The sequence below is a fragment of the Pseudochaenichthys georgianus genome, chromosome 9 (assembly GCF_902827115.2).
Source record: "Pseudochaenichthys georgianus chromosome 9, fPseGeo1.2, whole genome shotgun sequence".
NCBI classification, from domain to species: domain Eukaryota; kingdom Metazoa; phylum Chordata; class Actinopteri; order Perciformes; family Channichthyidae; genus Pseudochaenichthys; species Pseudochaenichthys georgianus.
The window spans coordinates 11,357,265-11,378,513 of record NC_047511.1 but is presented as its reverse complement, the minus strand read 5'-3'; the positions used below and the strand labels follow the sequence as shown (position 1 = coordinate 11,378,513).

General features: G+C 42.6%; 1 protein-coding gene across 1 annotated transcript in view; it reads left to right on the top strand.

Moving 5' to 3' along the window:
• fras1 (Fraser extracellular matrix complex subunit 1) overlaps positions 1-21,249 on the top strand; it is a 320,559-nt gene that overhangs the window by 272,802 nt on the left and 26,508 nt on the right. Inside the window, exons 43-50 of the mRNA XM_034090904.2 lie at positions 4,017-4,280; positions 4,371-4,559; positions 4,868-4,987; positions 6,593-6,772; positions 10,765-10,889; positions 13,099-13,239; positions 13,823-14,050; positions 19,721-19,834. Of these exons, the coding sequence (XP_033946795.1) occupies positions 4,017-4,280; positions 4,371-4,559; positions 4,868-4,987; positions 6,593-6,772; positions 10,765-10,889; positions 13,099-13,239; positions 13,823-14,050; positions 19,721-19,834 (1,361 nt within the window). The remainder of the gene's footprint in view (positions 1-4,016; positions 4,281-4,370; positions 4,560-4,867; positions 4,988-6,592; positions 6,773-10,764; positions 10,890-13,098; positions 13,240-13,822; positions 14,051-19,720; positions 19,835-21,249) is intronic.

Here is a 21,249-nt window from a genome sequence, read left to right as displayed (position 1 = left end):
ATACGACCCATGCGTGCCGCTGCGTCGTAGACCCTACAGAGCAGCCCATCCGTGACCCTGCACTGAGGCTGAGGGCACCTGACCTCAGGCCTTAAAGCCTCGTCAGGAGCCAGAATCAGGGAGGCGATGGCAGGCTCAATGGGTGGCATGCCACCCAGCCCCGCCCTCGCCGGGTCCTGCATGACAGCCAAGGTCCGGGCATCGGAACCAGTGCGGCTAAAGGCCCTGGTGTCCCTCCAGCATGCCTGGAGCTCCCTCAGGTACTCCTCTGAAGGAGGAACGGTGAGGGGGACACGGGCTGGGTTACGCCTGAAGAAGGCACTAGCCGGAGCCAAGTTGGCCTGCGGAACCGGAATCTGCAGGTGCGCCAAGGCTGTACGAATGATGGCCGCCATGGAGCCGTCCTCCCCGTCCTGCAGAGACCCCTGAGCAGAGGAGAGGGAAAACTCCTCGAGCGGGACCTCGTCCTCCGTCTCTTCATTGAAGAGGTTAGCCGAAGCCGCTAGCAACAAGGCATCCTCGTACAGAGGTGCGGCAACCGAAGGAGGGGCGGCAACCGAAGGAGGGGCAGCAACCGAAGGAGGGGCAGGCGGCCCGCTAGCAGCCCCTATACCGGGCCCCGGCTGAAGGGCCACGAGGAGCGACTTCATCATGTCCATGTCGGTAGCTAGCTGATCCACTTTAGAGGACAGCCTGTTCCTAGTCCTCTTATTGGGGGGTGCACCCATCGCTCCCTCAAGTCGCCAGGGACGGTCGAACTGATCTGGGGGAGGATGTGACCAAGAGAGGTGTCCGTTGGCTGCCGCCAGACGTTCCACCTCAGTGATTCTAGCCACTCTGAGTGCCCGGGGCATGCAGCTACAGTTCATGCAGGCCCCTACTGTGAGAGCTTCCCTTAGATGCTCGAGGCCGAGGCAAGAGGGGCAACGGTCGTGGCCGTCCTCGGGCTCGAGAGAAGCCATACAGGCGCTACATGAATGAGCCATTCTGTAGGTAGCCAGATGCAGAGAAGCCGGGAGCGGGTGCGGGAACACAGCCTTCACCAGCTACCTGCCCTTCACTGGCTGAGCCGAGGCGAGTGCCAGATGCAGCGTAACCGGGAGCGGGTGCGGGAACGCAGCCTTCACCAGCTACCTGCTTAAACCAAAACACAAGGCAGTTAGCGTCTACCAGGAGCGGGGGCGAGAACACTGCCTTCACTGGTTAATTTACAGACGAATGCCTGATGCAGCGTAACCGGGAGCGGGTGCGGGAACACAGCCTTCACCAGCTACCTGCTAAACAGAAAACACAAGGCAGTTTAGCGTCTACCAGGAGCGGGGGCGAGAACACTGCCTTGACTGGTTAATTTACAGACAAATGCCAGATGCAGCGTAACCGGGAGCGGGTGCGGGAACACAGCCTTCACCAGCTACCTGCTTAACAGAAAACACCAGGCAGTTTAGCGTCTACCAGGAGCGGGGGCGAGAACACTGCCTTCAAATCAAAGGCGAATGCCAGCTGTAGCTAAAGAAAAAAGAACGGCACGGGAAACTCCGGTGCTCAACCCGGCGTCAGCCGAGTGGCTGCAGCCGCTACTGCTAACTAGCCAGTACAACTCAATACCAATGAAGTTTAGCTCAATGCTAATGAAGTTTAGCTCAATGCTAATGAAGTTTAGCTCAATGCTAATGAGGTTTAGCTCAATGCTAATGACGTTTGGCTCAGCGCCGCGGCCAAAACAGTACAAAAGCACAGCAATACTCCTGGGAGAGGGAGCGAAAACACCTCCGTCACCAAAAGACTCAGCAAACAGACAGAAATCAGGACAACTAGGCTGGGAGAGGGAGTAGAAACACTGCCGTCGCCAACCAAGCCGACACCAACCTGTCCGAACGAAGTCTCTGCGCAGCCAGCCGCAGCTCCTGGAGGACGGGTAATCCCGCTGGCCCCGACTGGATGAGTCGCGAAGCTACACGCAGCCAGCTGTTTGCAGAGAATCCTTAACAAATGTTCCGAACGAACGAACGCTGTAGGCTACAAAAAATGTAGCCAAGGTACTCTCGCGCAGCGAGAAAATGAAAAGGAACAGATCCTCTGTCGACACCGGCTGATGTAGCCGGTGTCACGTGGGTCACAGGTGACTTTGTTGTTATTGGTACTCGAGCTGCGCATGCGCGCGATGGACATATCCAGTGCTAAAGCACCGCCTCTGGCGGTCAGTAGGGACGAAATAGAACAAACAGTTTAAAAGAAGACAAACACTGCAGTGGGGTTCTGACTGCACCCATTCCTCACACACTCGGAGCACACGACACACACTCAAATCAACTGACCTCCAAACACTCTGTTTTCCCTGACGCACCCTCTCCATCTCAAATTGAGTTTTCTCTGCTGTCCACCAAAGCTTGGTCGGCTCAAACATATTGCTTCACAATAAAATGCAGGATTAGAATCATGTCGACGGAGAGACAAAAAACACTGTTTTGCTAAATGTTCTAAATTGAAGAGAAAAAACCCATAAAGTCCCAATTAGAAAATGTTTCTTGTGAATTGTTGGAGCCTTAATGGATTCAATTACGTTTCAGATAATGTTAGCACAGACACGTAAGCTTTAATGGATTTACTTTGTGTAAAAGTAATTCCATTTACTTATTAGTGTAATAAAAAGTAAGTGCTTTATTATAAAGAGAGAGAAAAAAAAGATCTCGTATTTTACTATGCTGGACATATTCGAAGCAACATATTCTCAGTTGGGTCCAATTTAGTTTTAAGGGGAAATTCCAGTTCAAGGAATCAGTTCTAAATCACACAGGCCCTCTAATGGCCTCTATGGGTAATACTCCTAACCGATTACCCCCCATGCGTTTGCTGCCTTATACACTGTGGAGTCGACGCATGCAGTTGGATAGGCTCATCCCGATTGGCCTGCTACATTAATTCAATGCAAATTCGGTGGGTGATTGCATTCATGTTATTGGTGAAGTTACCCAACAAAGTCCAACAGAGGTCTAGCACTAGGGTTACATTAAGTAACCATGTTTTTTTTAACCAGTGGGAATGGGATCATGTTTTAGATGTTTGGCCATGTGGTGGAAAGAACCTCTTCCTATTTCATTCCTAACCAATCTGCATACGTTTATCACCTTGTGAATATTAGGAGGAATTCCAGCTTGCGAAATACCTCCTTTTTGAACATAATACACTTTTTTCACAAAAACGAATGTAAAAACAAAATGTTTGGTCTTGATGAAAGACCCAAAGAGCCACTTAAAAAAATGATTCCAAACAAAAAATATCCAATTTGCTTCTTGCTTGCTTGTGTTCTTTTCAACCCTTTGCCTCCTGCGGGACTCCTGCTTGGGGACATAGCTCATACCAGCCCCCCCTGTCCTCCATTGCCCAGTAAAAGTACCATAAAGCTGCCATTGAAACTGAGTGCACCAGCGCCATAAAACCAGCAGGGTGTACGGCTGATGGCACTGAGAGCAGGAGAGGAGTGATTTCATATAGGACACTGCCCTCACACACACACACACACACACACACGGAAATGTGCACAGATTTATCAGAGACAGTGTGATAGATACCGTTTCCAATAAAGACATCATGAAGCTACAACTCTCTTGCACACTTTGGCACACAAATGCCTCATGCTATCACATTTTTGCCATGTCAGCATAAAGTGTCAACGGAAAATAATGGGTGGTACTAGTATTAAGTCCCGGAGTTTTCAACACATTATTAATAAAACTATTACATAATGTTCAAGTATTTTCATACATATACATGAACAGTACAGTAGATGGTACATTCAATGTATTTATCACCAGAAAGCATATCCAAACTGAAAGACTTACAATTGGACGCACTACTGTAAATACTGCACAAAAAGGTGCTAATGCTTAAATGCTAAATAAATGTGTGAGGTTAATTAGGGACATCACCTCTATTACACACTGACATTGTTACACTATGGACAAGTCCACATCAGTTCATATCTAAGTAAGGGTTTCATTTTTCTGTGATTCCCTCAGGAAAACTCCGCAGACGGCAGTTTTACTCTCAGCCTCTGGAGAACGGCCGGGTCCTCTTGCAGGGCTCCACCTTCACCTACCAGGACATCCTGGACCAGTTGCTTGTCTACACACCTGAAACAGTCAGCGGGGGTGCAGATGAAATGGGTTTCACCCTCACCGATGGCATCTATACACAAACGGGCCGCCTGGAGTTCACCATGGACGTCAGGAGGAGCGAAGGACCCCACATGACCGTCAACAGAGGCCTGCAGCTCCCGGCAGGTGAGAGTGGATGGGAGGACTTAATGCTGAGAGTCTTAAATGAAGGGTTTAACGGGAGGTACAGAGACCTAATACTGTGAATGGTTTCAGGATCCTCGATTAAGATCACGGAGCAGAATCTGAAAGGTACTGACATCGACTCAGACAGCCTGAAGCTCCGCTACGTCCTGACAAAAGACCCTCCGTCCGGCAAACTGCAGCTCAGCCAGAGCGGGGATGTGGAGAAGATTTCTGTCAAAGGTCCCGTACAGAGCTTCACTCAGGAGGACGTCAACAAAGGTGCCAGTGTGCTTTTATGATGTTAAAACTTGTGATGTAACTGTTATGAAAGCTAAAGCTATTTATATTATCCGTAATTCTGCTGAAGTCTTTGCTCTTTCCTCAAAAAACATTTTTGAGAAGCAAAGTTTATTTGTTGTATAAATGTTATAGATATAGAGTGGTGCAGGAATGAGTCTTAAAACCCGGAAAGGAGTCATCATTTGACCGCTTCCAGTGGCCTTGACTGCACCCCTTTTGAACATATTCCAGTATATGTGGCATGTGCATGGAGCTGACATGGGGTTAACACTGCCCCTCCCTTGCAGGCCTGCTGCAGTACAGCCATGAGAAAGGGGAGAAGGGGGGCAGCCTGTCGTTCAAGTTCAACCTGGTTGATCCCGAGGGCAACAAGCTGATCGACCAGTCCTTCTTCATCAGCGTGCTCGGTAAGGCTTCCTCATTCCTCCGTTAGCCGCTGTGCTCAAGCAACATGACGTGTTGCGTCATGTGGTGGAGAGAAGAGGGCGATTACTACAGATGTATCCCTTCGCACCTTGGACAAATCCTGAATGTGAATTGCACATATAGACACTGTTGTTGCATCTGAAATAGCTTTAGGTCAGAGATGATCTGCAATGGGCGTAAGAAAACACTTATCAAGCCTATTTTAAGGAAGAATTTCATTCAGATGTAGCCCATTTTAGGAGCAGATGTCAGTGTCTCTCTGTTGGATTGTTTCTTGTCGATTGTGACGGTGGAACCTCCACCAAGACCTCTCCTTTCCACTCACTTCCTTCTTGGGACTCAGCAGATACAATCCACACTAATACAGCTGCTGCAGACTGAAGGAGTGTCCCTCTCGGTTAAACATGATGCGCACATATCTTTCCCAGTTAACGTTTTATCTTGTTCTGTATCTTCCACCTCCGTGTTTCTCTCTTACGGTACGTCCACACAGCAGCTTTTCAAAAATCTTGAAAATCTTGAAGCTGGGCGTGTCTGAAAGCTTGGGGATTTTTTGCGAGCAACGCGACCAACAACCAATCACATGAATCTCCCGCCCTCGACATACAAAGCAAAAAACCCGGGCGATTTTATGGGAGCAATATATATATATATAAACTCCCCAAACAGGCGAAGACCTACCAGTTTCACCCACTGTCTCTGCCACCTCCCTCCATGCCTGGTTCCTCCGGTTTGTATCCCGTTAATAGTTCTGGTCGTAAAGAACCGGGTGATTTGCTACCGTAATTTCTCGTTTGGAATATGAGGAAATGAACTGCGGTCTGGTTCTCCCTGCTTACACGCGGTTTGATTGGCTAGCGCTTCTACTGTCAGATTTGCATAAACGGGATTTGATTGGCTGGCGCTTCCAGCTCAGCTTCAAAAGTTGAACATTGCTCAACTTTTGAATCCTGAAAATCCTGGAAATCCTGGAAATCTTCGCTTCGCTCCCCCACAATGCAGTTCGGCGAAAAGCAAGGCAAAGTGACGTCATCCCCATTCAAAGTCAATGGGCAGAGAAGCGTTGGAAGCGGTGGAAGATTTGTTTAAAGCTGCTGTGTGGACGTACCGTTATGCTCTCTCAGGCGTGGCCGTTCATATCCCTTTCAACCACACTGCCCTCTGATTACTTCCCTGCTCTTCCTCTCAGTCTCTCCCAGCCATTTGTCCATATTTCTCAAACCTGTATCACTCTTTCACACAGACGTTGTACCTCGTCCCTCTTTGCTGTCACTGAACCTTATCTGCTTCTGGTTTTCCACTTGTTGTTGTCATTTCTCTATTTCCTAATACTGCTCCTGTTATCTTCTCTCTTCTCCCGCTCTGAATCAGTCTCAGCTCCTCCGCTGTTTCAGCCCGAGGATGAGAAATTGACTCTCAATATTTTTATCTGCTTTTGGATGAATTGTTTTCACAAATTTCGCAAGGGCCTCAATGCTTTCCCTAGATTTATTTTTGCTCCGAAGTGTTTCTTTTCCTTCCTTCCTGTCTTCTTTTTACGTGACTAACCTTCTTCTTCTTCTTTTTCTTCTTCTTCTCTCCTCCAGAGGACCGTCTTCCTCCATCTGTGGTGGTAAACAAAGGCCTGGTTCTGGATGAAAACACGATGAAGAAGCTGACCACGCTGCAGCTGTCTGCCAGCGATCAGGACAGTGAGCCGGGGGAGCTCATCTATCGCATCACCAAACAGACAAGCCTGGGTCACCTGGAGCACGCCAACAGCCCAGGTACCAACACGCACACAAACAACCACACTCACTGTTCCTATCTCCATTTAGCAATTTAAACGATTATTTTGCACTACGTCATCTTAAGCTGTTTTTATGCAAAGTAAACAAATGAAATGCACAAAGAAGTGATTATTCGCTTCCCTGCTATTATAACAATCCTGCCCCGGCTGAATGGATTCCCCACATCGCCCAGCGCTCTCGCAGCATGCTAATTAGCTGGATGTTAACACCCCTCTCTGCTCTCTGAGCATCAGCTCACCTCCGGAGCCACAGAGCAGCTCCGGATAATTACCGCTAGCCAGCCTGTCATTCCACGCTGACACGCACAGCTAGCTGCTCCTGTGGGATATCCTGACAGCCTACAAGGAATGTCAAAGTAACAGCACAGAGAGCTACGTTCCCACTTTTAAGCCAAATCATCCCAAGTCACTCAAGGCCGTTGTTCACCAATCAGGAGCAATGTAATTTAAAAAAGGAATTTGAAGAGAGAGACTACTAGAATGAAACCTAAGTCACATGGCCGGACACAGTATGTAAGATTGTTAGGTGGTCTACTAATCTTCTAATATCATAACGATTGTGGTCATGTCTGAAGGACAATATAGATCAGAATACCCATAATGCTAATTACATCTTCAAGTCTGCTGACTAGAGCAGTGGTTCCCAAACGGTGTGCCGCGGCACACTGGTGTGCCGTGAGTCAAGTCCGGGTGTGCCGTGGGATTTTGTGACAACCATACGTTATTATTGCAATATACAACTACACAAAAATAATTATTTTTTAATTTACTATATCAGTACTTTGTAGGTTTATATGTACGTAATCTGCGCGACTTGCGCGTCCACATCTTCACGTGCAGTGTTGCATAAACATGGCTGAGTCAGCGATAACTCTCGAGGGGTGGAGGTATACCCATTATTTGGAGTTCATCCGAAGAATAGACAGGAATGTGACGGTGAGGTGCAAACTGTGTCCAGGCCAGAAGCTGTTATCCACTGCTGTAAACACCACGTCAAACCTCAACAAGCACCTGCAAAGAACACATGCTAAGGTGGAGCTACCGCACACGCTATTTGTTGTTTGTTTATATCACAGTCTGTTCTTCTTCTCTGTCTTCCGGTTGTTGCCTGTTTTGAATGACGAATACACACTACCGCCGCCTGCTGGTAAGGAGAGTTATTGCCACTCACGCATGCGCAGTTCGTACGTGCTCGGCTGAAGTCTTTGCGGTGTCTGGTTCCAGTGCAGAGGTAGACTGCGCAAACATATACAGATAGCAGGAGACAGAGGACAGCCATGGTCAGATAGGAAAACATTCAGGATCTGGATTAGTTTTACGCGATAATGGAAACTGAACTAAAGAGAACATTTGAAACGTTAGCAGTCTGCGTGATCTGCCTGCAGGGAGGGCCGGGCCGGCCCTGCGAGTAAAGTAACGAGTAAAGTAACGAGTTACTTTATGTAGAGAGTAACGAAGTAGTGTAATATATTACTTTTTTAAAGTAATATGTAATATATTACTTTTTTTTAGTAATGACCCCATCTCTGCTGAAATGTTACATTTATAATTTGTAGTTCAGGACCATGGACAATGCAGCTTCCTTGCATTGACAGTTCTCTGTGCTGAATTTCCTTTGTCTCATTTTTAATGTTGTGACCTGTCTGGTTTAAATGAGTGTGTTGCTGCTTTGATGAAGCCTAATTTGATAACGTTTCAAATTAATTTCTGAAATATTTCGTTAATAAATATTTCATGAGTAATATAGTTGTCTTTGTCACATTTTATTTGGCATTGGTAAATAATTATGCACATTTACAGATATTTTACATGATATGAGTGATAACACGTGTTATAAGGGCTATTTTGCACAATAGGTGTGCCTTGAGATTTTTACTTGTCCTTTGGTGTGCCTTGGGCACAAAAAGTTTGGGAACCACTGGACTAGAGTACTAACGAAACGTCACTTGGCTCCACTCGTGTTAATTATTGTTATTATTATTATTAATGTTACACCTTATTATATTAAGGTGTCACGCTTAACAAGCTCTGCTCTGTGGCATTTGTTCTGTACCAATGTTATCCTACATTCTGAAAATGTACTGTGTGTACCATATGGTTATCTTTATAATGTTATTTATTACAGTTTATAAACAGAAATCCACTTCATTTATCATTTAAAGTCAGAGTGTGTAACTTTTGGCCCCCTTCGTTTAGCAAGGGCTTAAAAAGAACCAATGATTATTTATATGTCCTGCACTTAATTTAAGTACTGACAGGAAAAGATACAATACATCATATATCAATCCAAGAACATCATTTAGGATCATAACCCAAATAGAAAGCAAAAAAGATAGTTTAAATATTTCATATTTCATATATGTTACATGTTTAGTGCAGCTGAGGGTCCATCGGAATACTTTGTGCATTTCTGTGGGCCAATATATCAACACACTCAAAAGATACTTATAGTTGGACTTCATCATCATCTGTCAGTGAGCTCAAAGTCAATTATCTATCTCTCGGCAATATTTTCTTGGTTGTTTCACTGAATTTCTATCCTCATATCAATGCAGAATTACAGATTAGTTTAACAGCACATCAAAAGTGATGTAGTGATGTAGAGACTGTGTAACTGTTGAGACATTATTTTGATTTGAAGAAGGCAATAATGCCTAACAAAGCCGTAAGTGCAGCTAGGAAGCCTTAGAAAAATACAAGTCAAGCCTCTTAAAAAAAGCTTTTAATCTTTTGACTCACTGAGAAAAAGTGAGAAAAATATATTTTACATTTGGCCAAAATTGGTATTTTATGTCAAGAAAATACATTTCAATTTAATATGATGGGGCAAATAAGCAGATATTTTCATCCCTGACTGAGACAACTGCCTGCGCCTGTCCCGATCATGATGATGCATAAACATCCAGCTGGGAAATAGATGACACAAACGAGAAGGGCCGTCGACTTCAATGCGTCTCGCTGTGTCAAAAGTTGACGTGAAGAAGATTGATGTTACAAAGCCTCCATTTCCATTTCCTTAATACCTTCCATGACGTGTTGAAAAAGACGTTTCATCCATCCTGCCTGCTTGAGGAAATAATTTTGATCCTATCCTGGGGATGTAAAGTTTTTACTTTCCCATCAAAGTCATCAATGGAACAGAATGTCCATTTATACATGATTTACTTCATACAATGACAGGCCTGTTAAAAACGGTACCTGCCTATTTAAAATGATAGGAATCGAATGCCGTGCACCCATCTGGTATTAATATAGCAATATATATGATGATTTTTGATTTGTTCAACGTCCGTTATGAAATGAAATAAGAGAAAATGTAAGCGTGGATACATTCTCTCCTTTGCATTCATCAAACCTACATTGTCAATCATAAATATGTTAAAGGTATCACACAAATAACTCAATTGGCTCTTTCTGAAAGGGTGACGCATGTGTCTTTAAGCAGCCAGCCTTAACAACTCAGCAGAAATTGAACTCCTGTGATGAACAATTTCTTTTTTTAGACAATTGCCTTTGGATTCATGCAGAGTTTTGTTTGATCGCTGCAATCAAACCTGATTACGTTTCCCACTGAGTTTTAAGAGTGAGGAGGAGCTGCTGGAGCCTCCTAAAAAGCCTTTACTTTAACTTCACTTTACAAAAAGTAAAGCCAACAAAGAAAAGAGAAAAGACACAGTGTGTGATCTGAAACTAAATGGCAAGGAAGGGGGGGGAGGGGTACAAACTAAATGTAATCATAAATATAAGCAGAATAATTGGTCCAAAGACAGTTGACACGAGAATCCAGTACCGGAAGGATTGTGAGTAAAACCACCACATGTATAAATAAGTAACGCAAACAGACTGTGGCAGCATGTGTTTAAAGAGAAAGATGGATAGAACAGATGTCCTATTGATGTTTGTAGTGTCTTTGTCTGCATACTGTGAGTGTGTACGGTGATTGTACAACTATTCTTCTTCTCTGTCCAGGCACCAGAATCAGCACATTTACCCAGGCCGATCTTGCATCGCGCAGCATCCAGTACGTCCACACCAGTGAAGAAGAGAAGCATGCTGACCAGTTCTCATTCACTGTGTCGGACGGGACAAATGAGGTAAATAAGAGGGTCAACTCTGGGAAAAGTAAAAAGGTATTTTAAGACTGGTTAAAGATGATTAAGTTCAGTTTGGTCACATAATGAAGTAGCTCAAGAGGGTACCTTGAAGAACGCGTTGATGTTAAATTTGAACTTATGTTACATCTCATATGAGTTCCACAAAGTGAGGCACTGGTAGGGTTGACATTATTCTTATAAGGAGAGAAAAAGTTGTATTGTTGCATCTCTCACTAGGAGTTTGTCCACAATGGAAAACAAAGTGGACCCAGTGAGGTTCCCTGGGGTACACCTTAACAAGACTGTATTAGCACCTACGGCCCCTCCAAGGCTAGGATGTATTAAATATAGGGGTGTTTTTTGTAGATTGCATTATTTAGAAACGTTGTCCCATCCCCCTTCCCCAGCGCACACACACAAACAAGCTATGTTCTCTTTCATTACTGTGTGGTTGATGTAAAAAATGGTAGGTATTGTCTCACCATGACCTTTTTTTATATAGCCTGTAGCCAGGTACAAAGTAAGTTTTCACAAAATTGCCAGCTCAGTGTAGACATTCCAATCACATTCAAGTTTAGGAAAAAAACACTCTTTTCTAAGAGGTGAGTCTGGCATGTACGCAATTTGTGCTTGAGCACCTTCTAACAATAACATTCCCCACTTGGCACGTCTGCGTCTTTCAGTTCTCATGCAGTGCTCGTTCTCCACATAAAAGCCTGGCCTTTTGGTTGCGAGACTAAGCTTTTTGTCATAAATATATTGCACTCCTTTTTATAAATGGATTAGTAAAATACTTTTGGCCCCCAGTAAATTACATTTTAAAATATAATCTAAAAATATATATTTAATCTTAGGAACCCCAAGCTTTCAGAGCAGTGAGGAAGCGGTACTCAAGCCCTTCCAGCTCCCCCCACCCCAGTATGCCTCATGCATAAATCTGCCTTGCTAATCCAGACTAATGAGGACCACAAGGACTTGAGTAAACATGTGAAAAAGGTCATTTGACCTTCACGCCTGGCAGGCTGCAGTGTGTGGGGGCTTTTGTGGCCACTGTAGTGGTAAGTGCTCGTGAAGTGGTTCAGTGTTTTTACTTTTGTTAAAGCTGCTCTATCCAGTTGGGAGGCTTTTTCAGTTTTTTGTTAGAAAAGAACGGCATATTAATAACCAAGTGTTCTGCATTAAAGTTCAGTTATATTTAATTGTAATGTGTAACTAAAGCAGCATTTTTTACTCATATGTGGTGTAATGAGGGCATGGCAGTTCATAGTATCTGTTAAAACTGAATTATTTGCTATTTCAGTAATGTGTTTTTAACCGAATGTAATTTTCTGGCTTGACTAAAATGTTCATAGGTAGGGACAGATTTTTGATATATTCAGCACCATTACAATCATCATTCGTCTCAGTGCAAAATCGTAAATAAATGTAAAAGCCAAGTATCTACAGCACCTTTTCATTAGCCACAAAAATAATCAACAAACACAATCAGTTTTTTACTAAAAGCATACCAATTATTTATTGGTTCTTATCCATTGAAAACATTGTTCAAACATTCACATTGTAGGATGTGAACCCCTATACTTTAACAAAAGATTGCTGATTTAGTTGGCAAACCTTGTTTTAATCATTGAAACAAGATTGTAGTGAAGTGTTGTTTGAGCTGTTTTTACTTATGATAATCACTCAATTATTGAAAATAAATATGTAATTACACAAGAAGCATCTGTTGATGTGAAACCATGCCTCTCAAAAAAGATCCCAGAAGACCTACGATCAATAGTTGTTGGTTTGCATAAAGCTGGAAAGGATAACAAAATAGTTAAGTTATTTATCGGCCCATATTTAGACATATTTTCTATAAAAATAGCTAATGTAGTACTTACTATAAGCCTACAGAGAGGGCCCCCAGAAAAGATGTCTCAAAAGGCACCACGCAGAACAATCAATGAGGTAAAAAAGAACCCGAGAGTAACACCTGAAGACTTGTAGGTATCATTGGATCTAGTTAGTATCCCATTTCATGAGGTTATGATACGCAAAACCTTGTACAGCCAGGGACCACGGCAGGAGACCACAGAGGAAGCCACCGCTCTCCAAAATAACAACACTACTCGGAAATCCTCGTTGTGATAACTGTTTGGAAAGGGTTCAACGTTTTCATTTATTAAACCTTAAACACGGCTTCATATTGTCCTGTGTTTGTCTCCAGGTTGCCCAGACGTTCTACATCACCATCAAGCCAGTGGACGACTCCCTGCCTCTGCTCCAGGTTCCTGGCATGAGAGTTCAGGAAGGAGTGAGGAAGACCATTACTGAATTTGAGCTAAAAGTCACTGACGCAGACACTGAGGTAACACACAAATCCCTGAAAATCTAGCAACTTTCACCATGAGTTTATTTATTTATTTCACCAGTTTAGCAAAGAGCGGGACCCCCATATGATAGTTGGTGATCATCCACTAAGCCGGCCAAACTAAGCTGTGTAAATTGTTTATAAAACCAGCTTTTCTCTACAGCTTAATTTTCTCTGGCAACAACATCATAAAGGCTATTTCCTTCTCCAGCCCCAGACACTCATACACTGTAAATCCCATAAATCTTAAACGCAAGTTATTTCCTGTTTATTTTTGTTTTTGTTTACCATCTGTGAACAACCATGCCTACATCTAGGGCAATTAGAAATATCCCTACTTTCACAGGAGGACATTTAAAAGCAACTAAGGACCTTAAGTAAGCTGAAGGTTATTATGTTCTTCTCTAGTAAACATTTCCCACAGTTTGGTTATTAAAGTTGCAAGAAAATAACAATAACTTTTATTTATAAAGCATTAGACAGAGGTTTTTAAAAGAACATGTACTGTCACCTGAAGATCCTCACCGCTCATTCAAAACACTTTTCCTCTCCCTCCGTTGTTGCTGTTAACTACCTCCAGGCGGAGTCCATCGTCTTCACCGTTGTCCAGGCTCCTCGTCACGGCACCGTTGAGCGCACGAGCAACGGCCAACACTACCGTCAGACCAGCAGCTTCACCATGGACGACGTCTACCAGAACCGCATCAGCTACAACCACGACGGCTCCAACTCGCTCAAAGACCGCTTCACCTTCAGCGTGGCAGATGGCACCAACCTGCTCTTCATGGTGGAGGAGGGTGGAAAGGAGGTGGGGGCGTGTGTGTGTGTGTCTGTAGGCCTGTGTGTGTGTGTGTGCGTGCGTAGGGATGCAAACTTGTCACCTTTTGGCTAAATTCGCCGTTTGGAATCCAAAATAGGTAGTTTGTGTGATTCATGTAGATCTGCAATACAAATATTTTTGGGGTCTGGGGGGGGGGGGGTCTGGGACCCGGATTGCCGGCAGACACCCGGCGCCAGAACAAATCCAAAGGGAGGGCATATGATTTTCATGGGAGGGCACACAAAACCGTCATGTGCTGCGGGCCTGCGGCACAATATATATATATCAAACAGCAAGGCCAACAGCATTGTGCAAAGACGCACACGTATCGCAAATACATACACAAATAAAGGGCAACATAGAAACCACTTTGAAACATTGTGTGCGTGGCAGCACAAACACTGGGCTCGCTAACTCAGCCCCGGGGTTTGCCGAGGTCAAGCTTGTGACATTAAGGCGTGCTGCTACAACGGCAGGTGCAGGGTCGCCAGCAGCACCATCGGCTGCACTTCTTTCATCGCTATTTCGTTTTAATAAATCCTTTTAAGCCAATTTCTGATGTCCATTTTGTAATTCAAACAGAAATGGGAGTCTACAGAATGCACAATAAACAATAAACAAATCCAGAGTGTGACGCTGTGATTGGTCTAAATGGACGAATCACAAATCACAACAGACGCATGAATTTATTTGACGTAGCCTGCGATTTTTTTTTAGTTACTATCTGACATCACATACATCGTAGCATAAAAGCTCACCGTTTATTTATAATTAAAAAAAATTATAAATAAATAAATAAAAGTGTTTATTTGGGGAGGGCAGGAATATCAAATGGGAGGGCCTGGCCCTCCCTGGCCCTCCCATGCGACACGCATGGTGTTCTTTTTTTATATATTATAATGAAGCGCGAGCTGTGTGCTCGAGTCTTCCTGCCTGTCGGCTCTGCTCATGGATGTATAAGAAGGCTCTGCTGCTCCGCGATGATGGTCTAGCTTCAGCAGCTACATTACCTACGTTCGTTAATATTAACTGTGTTGTCCGGAGTCACTGTTTCATAGGCTATAAACGGAGGTGGTATAAGTATAGATATTATACTTGAGTAAAAGTAGAAGTACTCAGATCTTGTACTAGAGTAAAAGTAGAAGTACAGGGCTGCCAACCTTTGAGTTCAGCTTGGAGTGAGATTTATTTTTTGGTGAACCGAAAAAAGAAACGTTCATGTGTACAGTGTTACAAATGTATTGAACATGTACAAACTTTCCCATTAATGTACCGGGCGCTACAGTGGTGTACGCACATACACAGTGTACCCGATGATTTATTTTTTTAATATTGAAGTTAAATGCATCAACCTGGTGCACTTTGAGAGCAAAATGAATTTATGGTAAACAGATTTTCTTTTTCTTTATGGATATTTTACAAATCACTCACCTTTTAAACTGTATTCTTGTTTCACTGTCACATAGTGTTTCATTTCTTTTATTCTCATAAATGGTGACCAAAACGTTTGAGACTAACTAGACTAACTATCTAAACAGAGAGTCCCTTACCTCACTGAGCTGTAGTTATCTCTCTCAGTCTGACAGGACAGAGCTCTCCCTTTCCTTGTTTTAGAAACAGCTGTTAATATCCGTTAAGCTAACCAGATGCTAACAACAACAATGCAAATAGTGAGTTTGGTAGAAATATACTGTATAATAGTAAAGTTATTTAAGTTAAAATTATTCAAAAGCATATTCTTCCAAACTCCTTGCTGTAGTATGACCACCAGGAGACTATTGATGTGTGTAGTGAGTTTGGTAGTAATATACTGTATAATAATGATTGAATATTATTGTATTCTCTTTTTTCGGAGTTGCACTTTGCAGACGGTCCCTGAGCACTCGTTTCTTCTCCAGCTGCAATGTAATGTGTCCAGCTCGGAGGACGGCGCATATTGAGCAAATGCTTTTTTGATCAAAATGTGGTTGTAGTTTGTTGTCAAATCCGAATCTCCCGATATCGTTCCAACTTTACTGAACCAAGCCAGAAGACCGTCTCATTTCGTAGACCGCTCGGTTTGCTGTTCCTTCACTTTATTTTTATATACATTTATTTTGGACGAAAACTTAGCGTGAGGAAAGGCAAGTGTGGCGTGAGTGCGTGAGATATGGGTTAATTGCGTGACTCTCACGCTCAATGCGTGAGTGTTGGCATTGGCAGCCCTGTAAGTACTCAGATCTTGTACTTGATTAAAAGTAGAAGTACTCAAATATTGAACTACAGCAAAAGTAGAAGTACTCAGATCTTGTACTAGAGTAAAAGTAGAAGTACTCAGATCTTGTAAAAGTAGAAGTACTCAGATATTGTACTTGAGTAGAAATACTCAGGTCTTGTACTTGAGTAAAAGTAGAAGTACCAGAATGTAGGAACAATCCTGCAATCAAAATGTTCCTCAAATAAAAGTACAAAAGTATTATCATCAAAATATAGTGAAAGTAGCGACAGTAAAAGTAGTCGTTGTGCAGATTGGTCCATTTCAGAATAATATATATATGTTTTATAATGATTGATCATTAAAGTGTTCTCAAAGCTGGTAAAGGTGCAGCTAGTTTGAATGACTTTGTATACTGCAGGCTAGCTGGTGGATTTACTCCAGGTGGAACTAAAGTCTGATTTAATACTTGATTTCACATCATTCATCCACATCTGTAAAGTAACTAAAGGTATTAAATACCATTTACCTCTGAACTGTAGAGGAGAAGAAGAACAAAGTAGCAAAACATTTAAATACTTAAGTAAAGTACAAGTATCTCAAAATTGTACCCAAGTAGTACTTTTTGAGTTTATGAACTTAGTTACTTTACACCAGTGGCTATAAGCCTTGCAGACAATACATTTTCAAAATGCTCAACAGTGCTGCCAAAATATTAAACTCACTGCTACACAATTAAAACAAATGCTTTTATATATTTCTATTAGATGTGACTCTTTGGCGTTTCTGTTATTATTAACTGCTGCTTTAGTTGTTCTGACTGCTAACATCCTGTTATTCCTCATTTTAAAGCCGATATTCCGTGGGGTCGGGGGGCTCGGGTCCTTGTCACCTTGTTCATACCTGATGAGTTTGCATTCTGTGTGTGTGTGTGTGTGTGTGTGTGTGTGTGTGTGTGTGTGTGTGTGTGTGTGTGTGTGTGTGTGTGTGTGTGTGTGTGTGTGTGTGTGTGTGTGTGTGTGTGTGTGTGTGTGTGTGTGTGTGTGTGTGTGTGTGTGTGTGTGTGTGTGTGTGTGTGTGTGTGTGTGTGTGTGTGTGTGTGTGTGTGTGTGTGTGTGTGTGTGTGTGTGTGTGTGTGTGTGTGTGTGTGTGTGTGTGTGTGTGTGTGTGTGTGTGTGTGTGTGTGTCCTTCTCACTCCCATCCCGTCACATATTGACGGACGGTCAGGGCCCCTCCCCGTCGCACTCGGAATTAAGTATTATTTTATTCTTTTAAAATGTTTTCCGGATTTCATATAATATAAACACCAAATCCCAGCATGCATTGCGGCTAAAACATCCAATCAGCGTAGCTGAGAATCTTGGGTAATCGCTCGAAATGCTACGTCTGTTTCCGGTTATTTTTATTGTTAAATTCAGTTCCTGACGAACACCAAAAAAGACCGAGATTATGGAATTAAACCAATAAATAAAAGCAAGGATAATTGTGTGTTATTGGTGAGTAAATAACAGTGTGTTATTTTGAAAAGAATAACAAATTAGAAGGAAAAAAAAATACGAGGCTCTGAGCCCCATGTATTTTCCTCACAGACGGCAACACTGAAGGTCTACAATAAAGACCTAAATTAATATTTGGGATGTTCTTGCCTTTAGATTCTCCCAATAAGTCCAAGTACAGAGGGTGACTTTGCTGTGAAAAAACACATTTCCACTAAAAAACGTTAGCATTCATGAAGTAATCTTCGTCATAACTAGCAAACTAAACATCATGTACATGTACTGCACAAATAATCAGAAATAAAAACTCATTACTCGCATAAAATGACATCAAAACACATTTTAATGGCCAAATGAACCTTAAAATAGGCATTATGAAGGTCTTGCCCGTAGAAGCCTGACGGTCAAGGGGTCCGCTGTCCGCAATGAAGGTCTATGGGACGCCCTGTCCGTAGAAGCCTGACTTGCAAGGGGTACCCTGTACGTAATATAGCGACGGGGAGGGGCCCTGACCGTCCGTCAATATGTGACGGGATGTGTGTGTGTGTGTGTGTGTGTGTGTGTGTGTGTGTAGCTTTACGGACCAGTAACTTGATCTGCACCTAAACACACTCAGCATCCATATCAATCACTGAAGGCTGCTTAATGTCTTGAGTCTTTATTGGAAACGGTATCTATCACACTGTCTCTGATAAATCTGTGCACATTTCCGTGTGTGTGTGTCCGTTGACATATTTAGCACATCAAGAATGCTACATTTGCAGATTGTGTTCTGGTGTGTGTGTGAAAGAGGCAGCATCTTGACGTATTCATTACAGCTAAATGATTGAATGAGCAGTGTTACTGTAGATGTGTGTGTGTTTGTGTGTGCGCGCTCTGACCTTTTTATGACAGGAGGGGTGAATCAGCAGTTTGTGTATATGCTCTTATGCTACCATTTGTGTAAGGACCAAGAAAGTGACACGTTTGAAAATAAATGTTTTGCAGTGAGGCCAAGTATGGTCATTAAGGAAAAGTAAGGAAATATTTTGGAAAGTGTCGACACATTTTGAAAAAAGGGCCTTTTGGGAAAAGAAAAGACGTACTGTAAGGGGAAATGTGAAGACGTTGGGGGAAAAAATATGTATATGTATATAGAAAACACAAAATTATTTTAGCATAATTTTTGTTATTTCTTATTTCCTTCCTGATAATCATCTAAAACCCCCTTAAATCAATCTTCCTAACCATTCAGTGGCTCATTTAGTTGACTATAATGGGTCCTCACAAGTGTAGAAATATAAACATGCGTGTGTGTGTGTGTGTGTGTGCATGTGTTTGGTTAATGTCAGCTTTATGGAGGTAGTTATAAGCAAGCCTCAGGGTGAACAGGCTGCAACGCTGGTCAATGAATTCCTCAGTCTACCTACTGTCACTATAAATAGTCCATATGATTAAACTGAATGACAGCAGGCAGGTATTGATATCCCCGATCACACACACACACACACACACACACACACACACACACACATTGAGGGTCAATTCATTCCCACTGGAGCTGCCTTGTGATTTGATAATGTACACACTCCTGTAATACCTTTTGGATGAACGCATCCTTCAAATGGCATTCGTCGAAGTTGGTCTGAGCAGAATCTGTATGATGACTGGCTGATCCCATAGGGAGGAAATCAATAAAGTAATAAGCTGGCATCGAACTTAAATCTAGCTCATGATAACTCTTCCACTTCATGTATACACAAAACATTCTGAACAAAGTTGGTTTAACTTTAATAGGAAAGTAGTCGTTTTTATTTTCATGACTATGACCAATAAAACAAACTTTTATTAAAAGAAAGAGACCATTTGGAGAAACTATGTTTTGATTTTACGATAAACACGTAATGTTAGGAATAAAATGACTTTTTGCGACTGTCCATTGAAATCTTAAAAATGTGTTTTTAATTTCAACTACTTTGGCTTTCCAGGTTGTAACAGCTGCTCCACAGAAGTTTAAGATTGATATTCTGCCAGTTGACGATGGCACGCCGCGTATCGTCACCAACCTGGGGCTGCAGTGGCTGGAGTACATGGACAACAAGGTACACAACGTCCTCTCCATGAACGTCTGCAGACAGACTCTGTAGTCTTTGATTGGTTTCATAGTGATGTTTAATAGCTTTAGGGGGAGTAATGAACCCTGTCATTGAGATCAGCTTTCTAATTAACCTCTCAAATTGCTGTTGTTATTGGTTCCAATTGAAGACTGATTTCACTGGATTCTGTAGAGATAAAAAGGTGTCAATGAGCAGGAGTATTGCAATGGTATGTGTGCTATGCAGGCTCAAGTCAAAAGGAGAATGATTTGACTGTGCAAACACAGATCTGTCTTCTACAACCAATCACAGTTACATATAAAACATGACTGACAGAAGTGCAAAGAGAAGCTCTATCACTGTTTGCTCACTATGTAATTGACTTGCCCCCCCTGCTGGTTCAAACACCACAACACAATGCGACCATCAGTTTCAGTAGCAGTGTTGTCACTTTGTTTATTCATCCTGAGGCTGCTCTGTCTTTACTATGCAGGTCATTAAGTGTTGGATGTTTTATTATAGAGGGATATTAGCAAACAACACCACAGTATTGTTGGTTACTGGCTTAGATACCTTAAATAAAGGTAGGTGTATACTTTTTAGGATACCATCAACATTAGAGGACAATTTTCATTTTTACTTTTGGAAAATGATGGGAACATATGACACCCCAATAAATGTGAAATAGTAAGTAAGGAATAATGTGCAGCGAGGACTTAATTAATGAAAAATGCACACCGACATGGTGAAATATAAAAAGATAAACCAAGTACTTTACTCACAATATTGATTACAAATGTTTGTATTGGGTCTTCTAAGAAAAAAATGGTCTGATCCACGTTGACCAAGAGCTGGATCTGCGGTGACAGCAACATTACTTAAATAGGCGGCAGGACTGATTGAGGTTTACTGTAACTGTCCCAGTCTCTTCACATATTCGTGTCTATTAACAATTGTTTACACAATGCCAGAGCCCATACTGTGTCCATTAGTGTTTACTTCCTGTCTTTGTTCTGTTGCTGAATTCTCTGACGTCCAGCCCTCTCTTTATTGGGGAAAGTTTAGCCTTCATATATCCAAAGTGTTGTGCTAATATAAGAAAGAATATTCAAAAAGTATTCTATGGTGTTTTCTGATGGAGAAAAATAATGTTTGTTGTCCACAGCTGACGGTAAAATGGCCGGACTTCTTTCTGCGGATTGATACGACCGTACACACTGTAGTCATGTTCTGCTCAGCAGCAGTCTGTTGGCGGCAATTAACAGACCTTTGGAATGTCCAAATCGACCAATCAGAATCGAGTATTCGACTGAGCTGTGTAATAAGGTCTCATAAATCTGCCTTTATAAAACAAATACTTACAGGTAACACATACAAATGCTTAAAAGCTACATTACCAGCAGGACAGGCATTATCAGTGA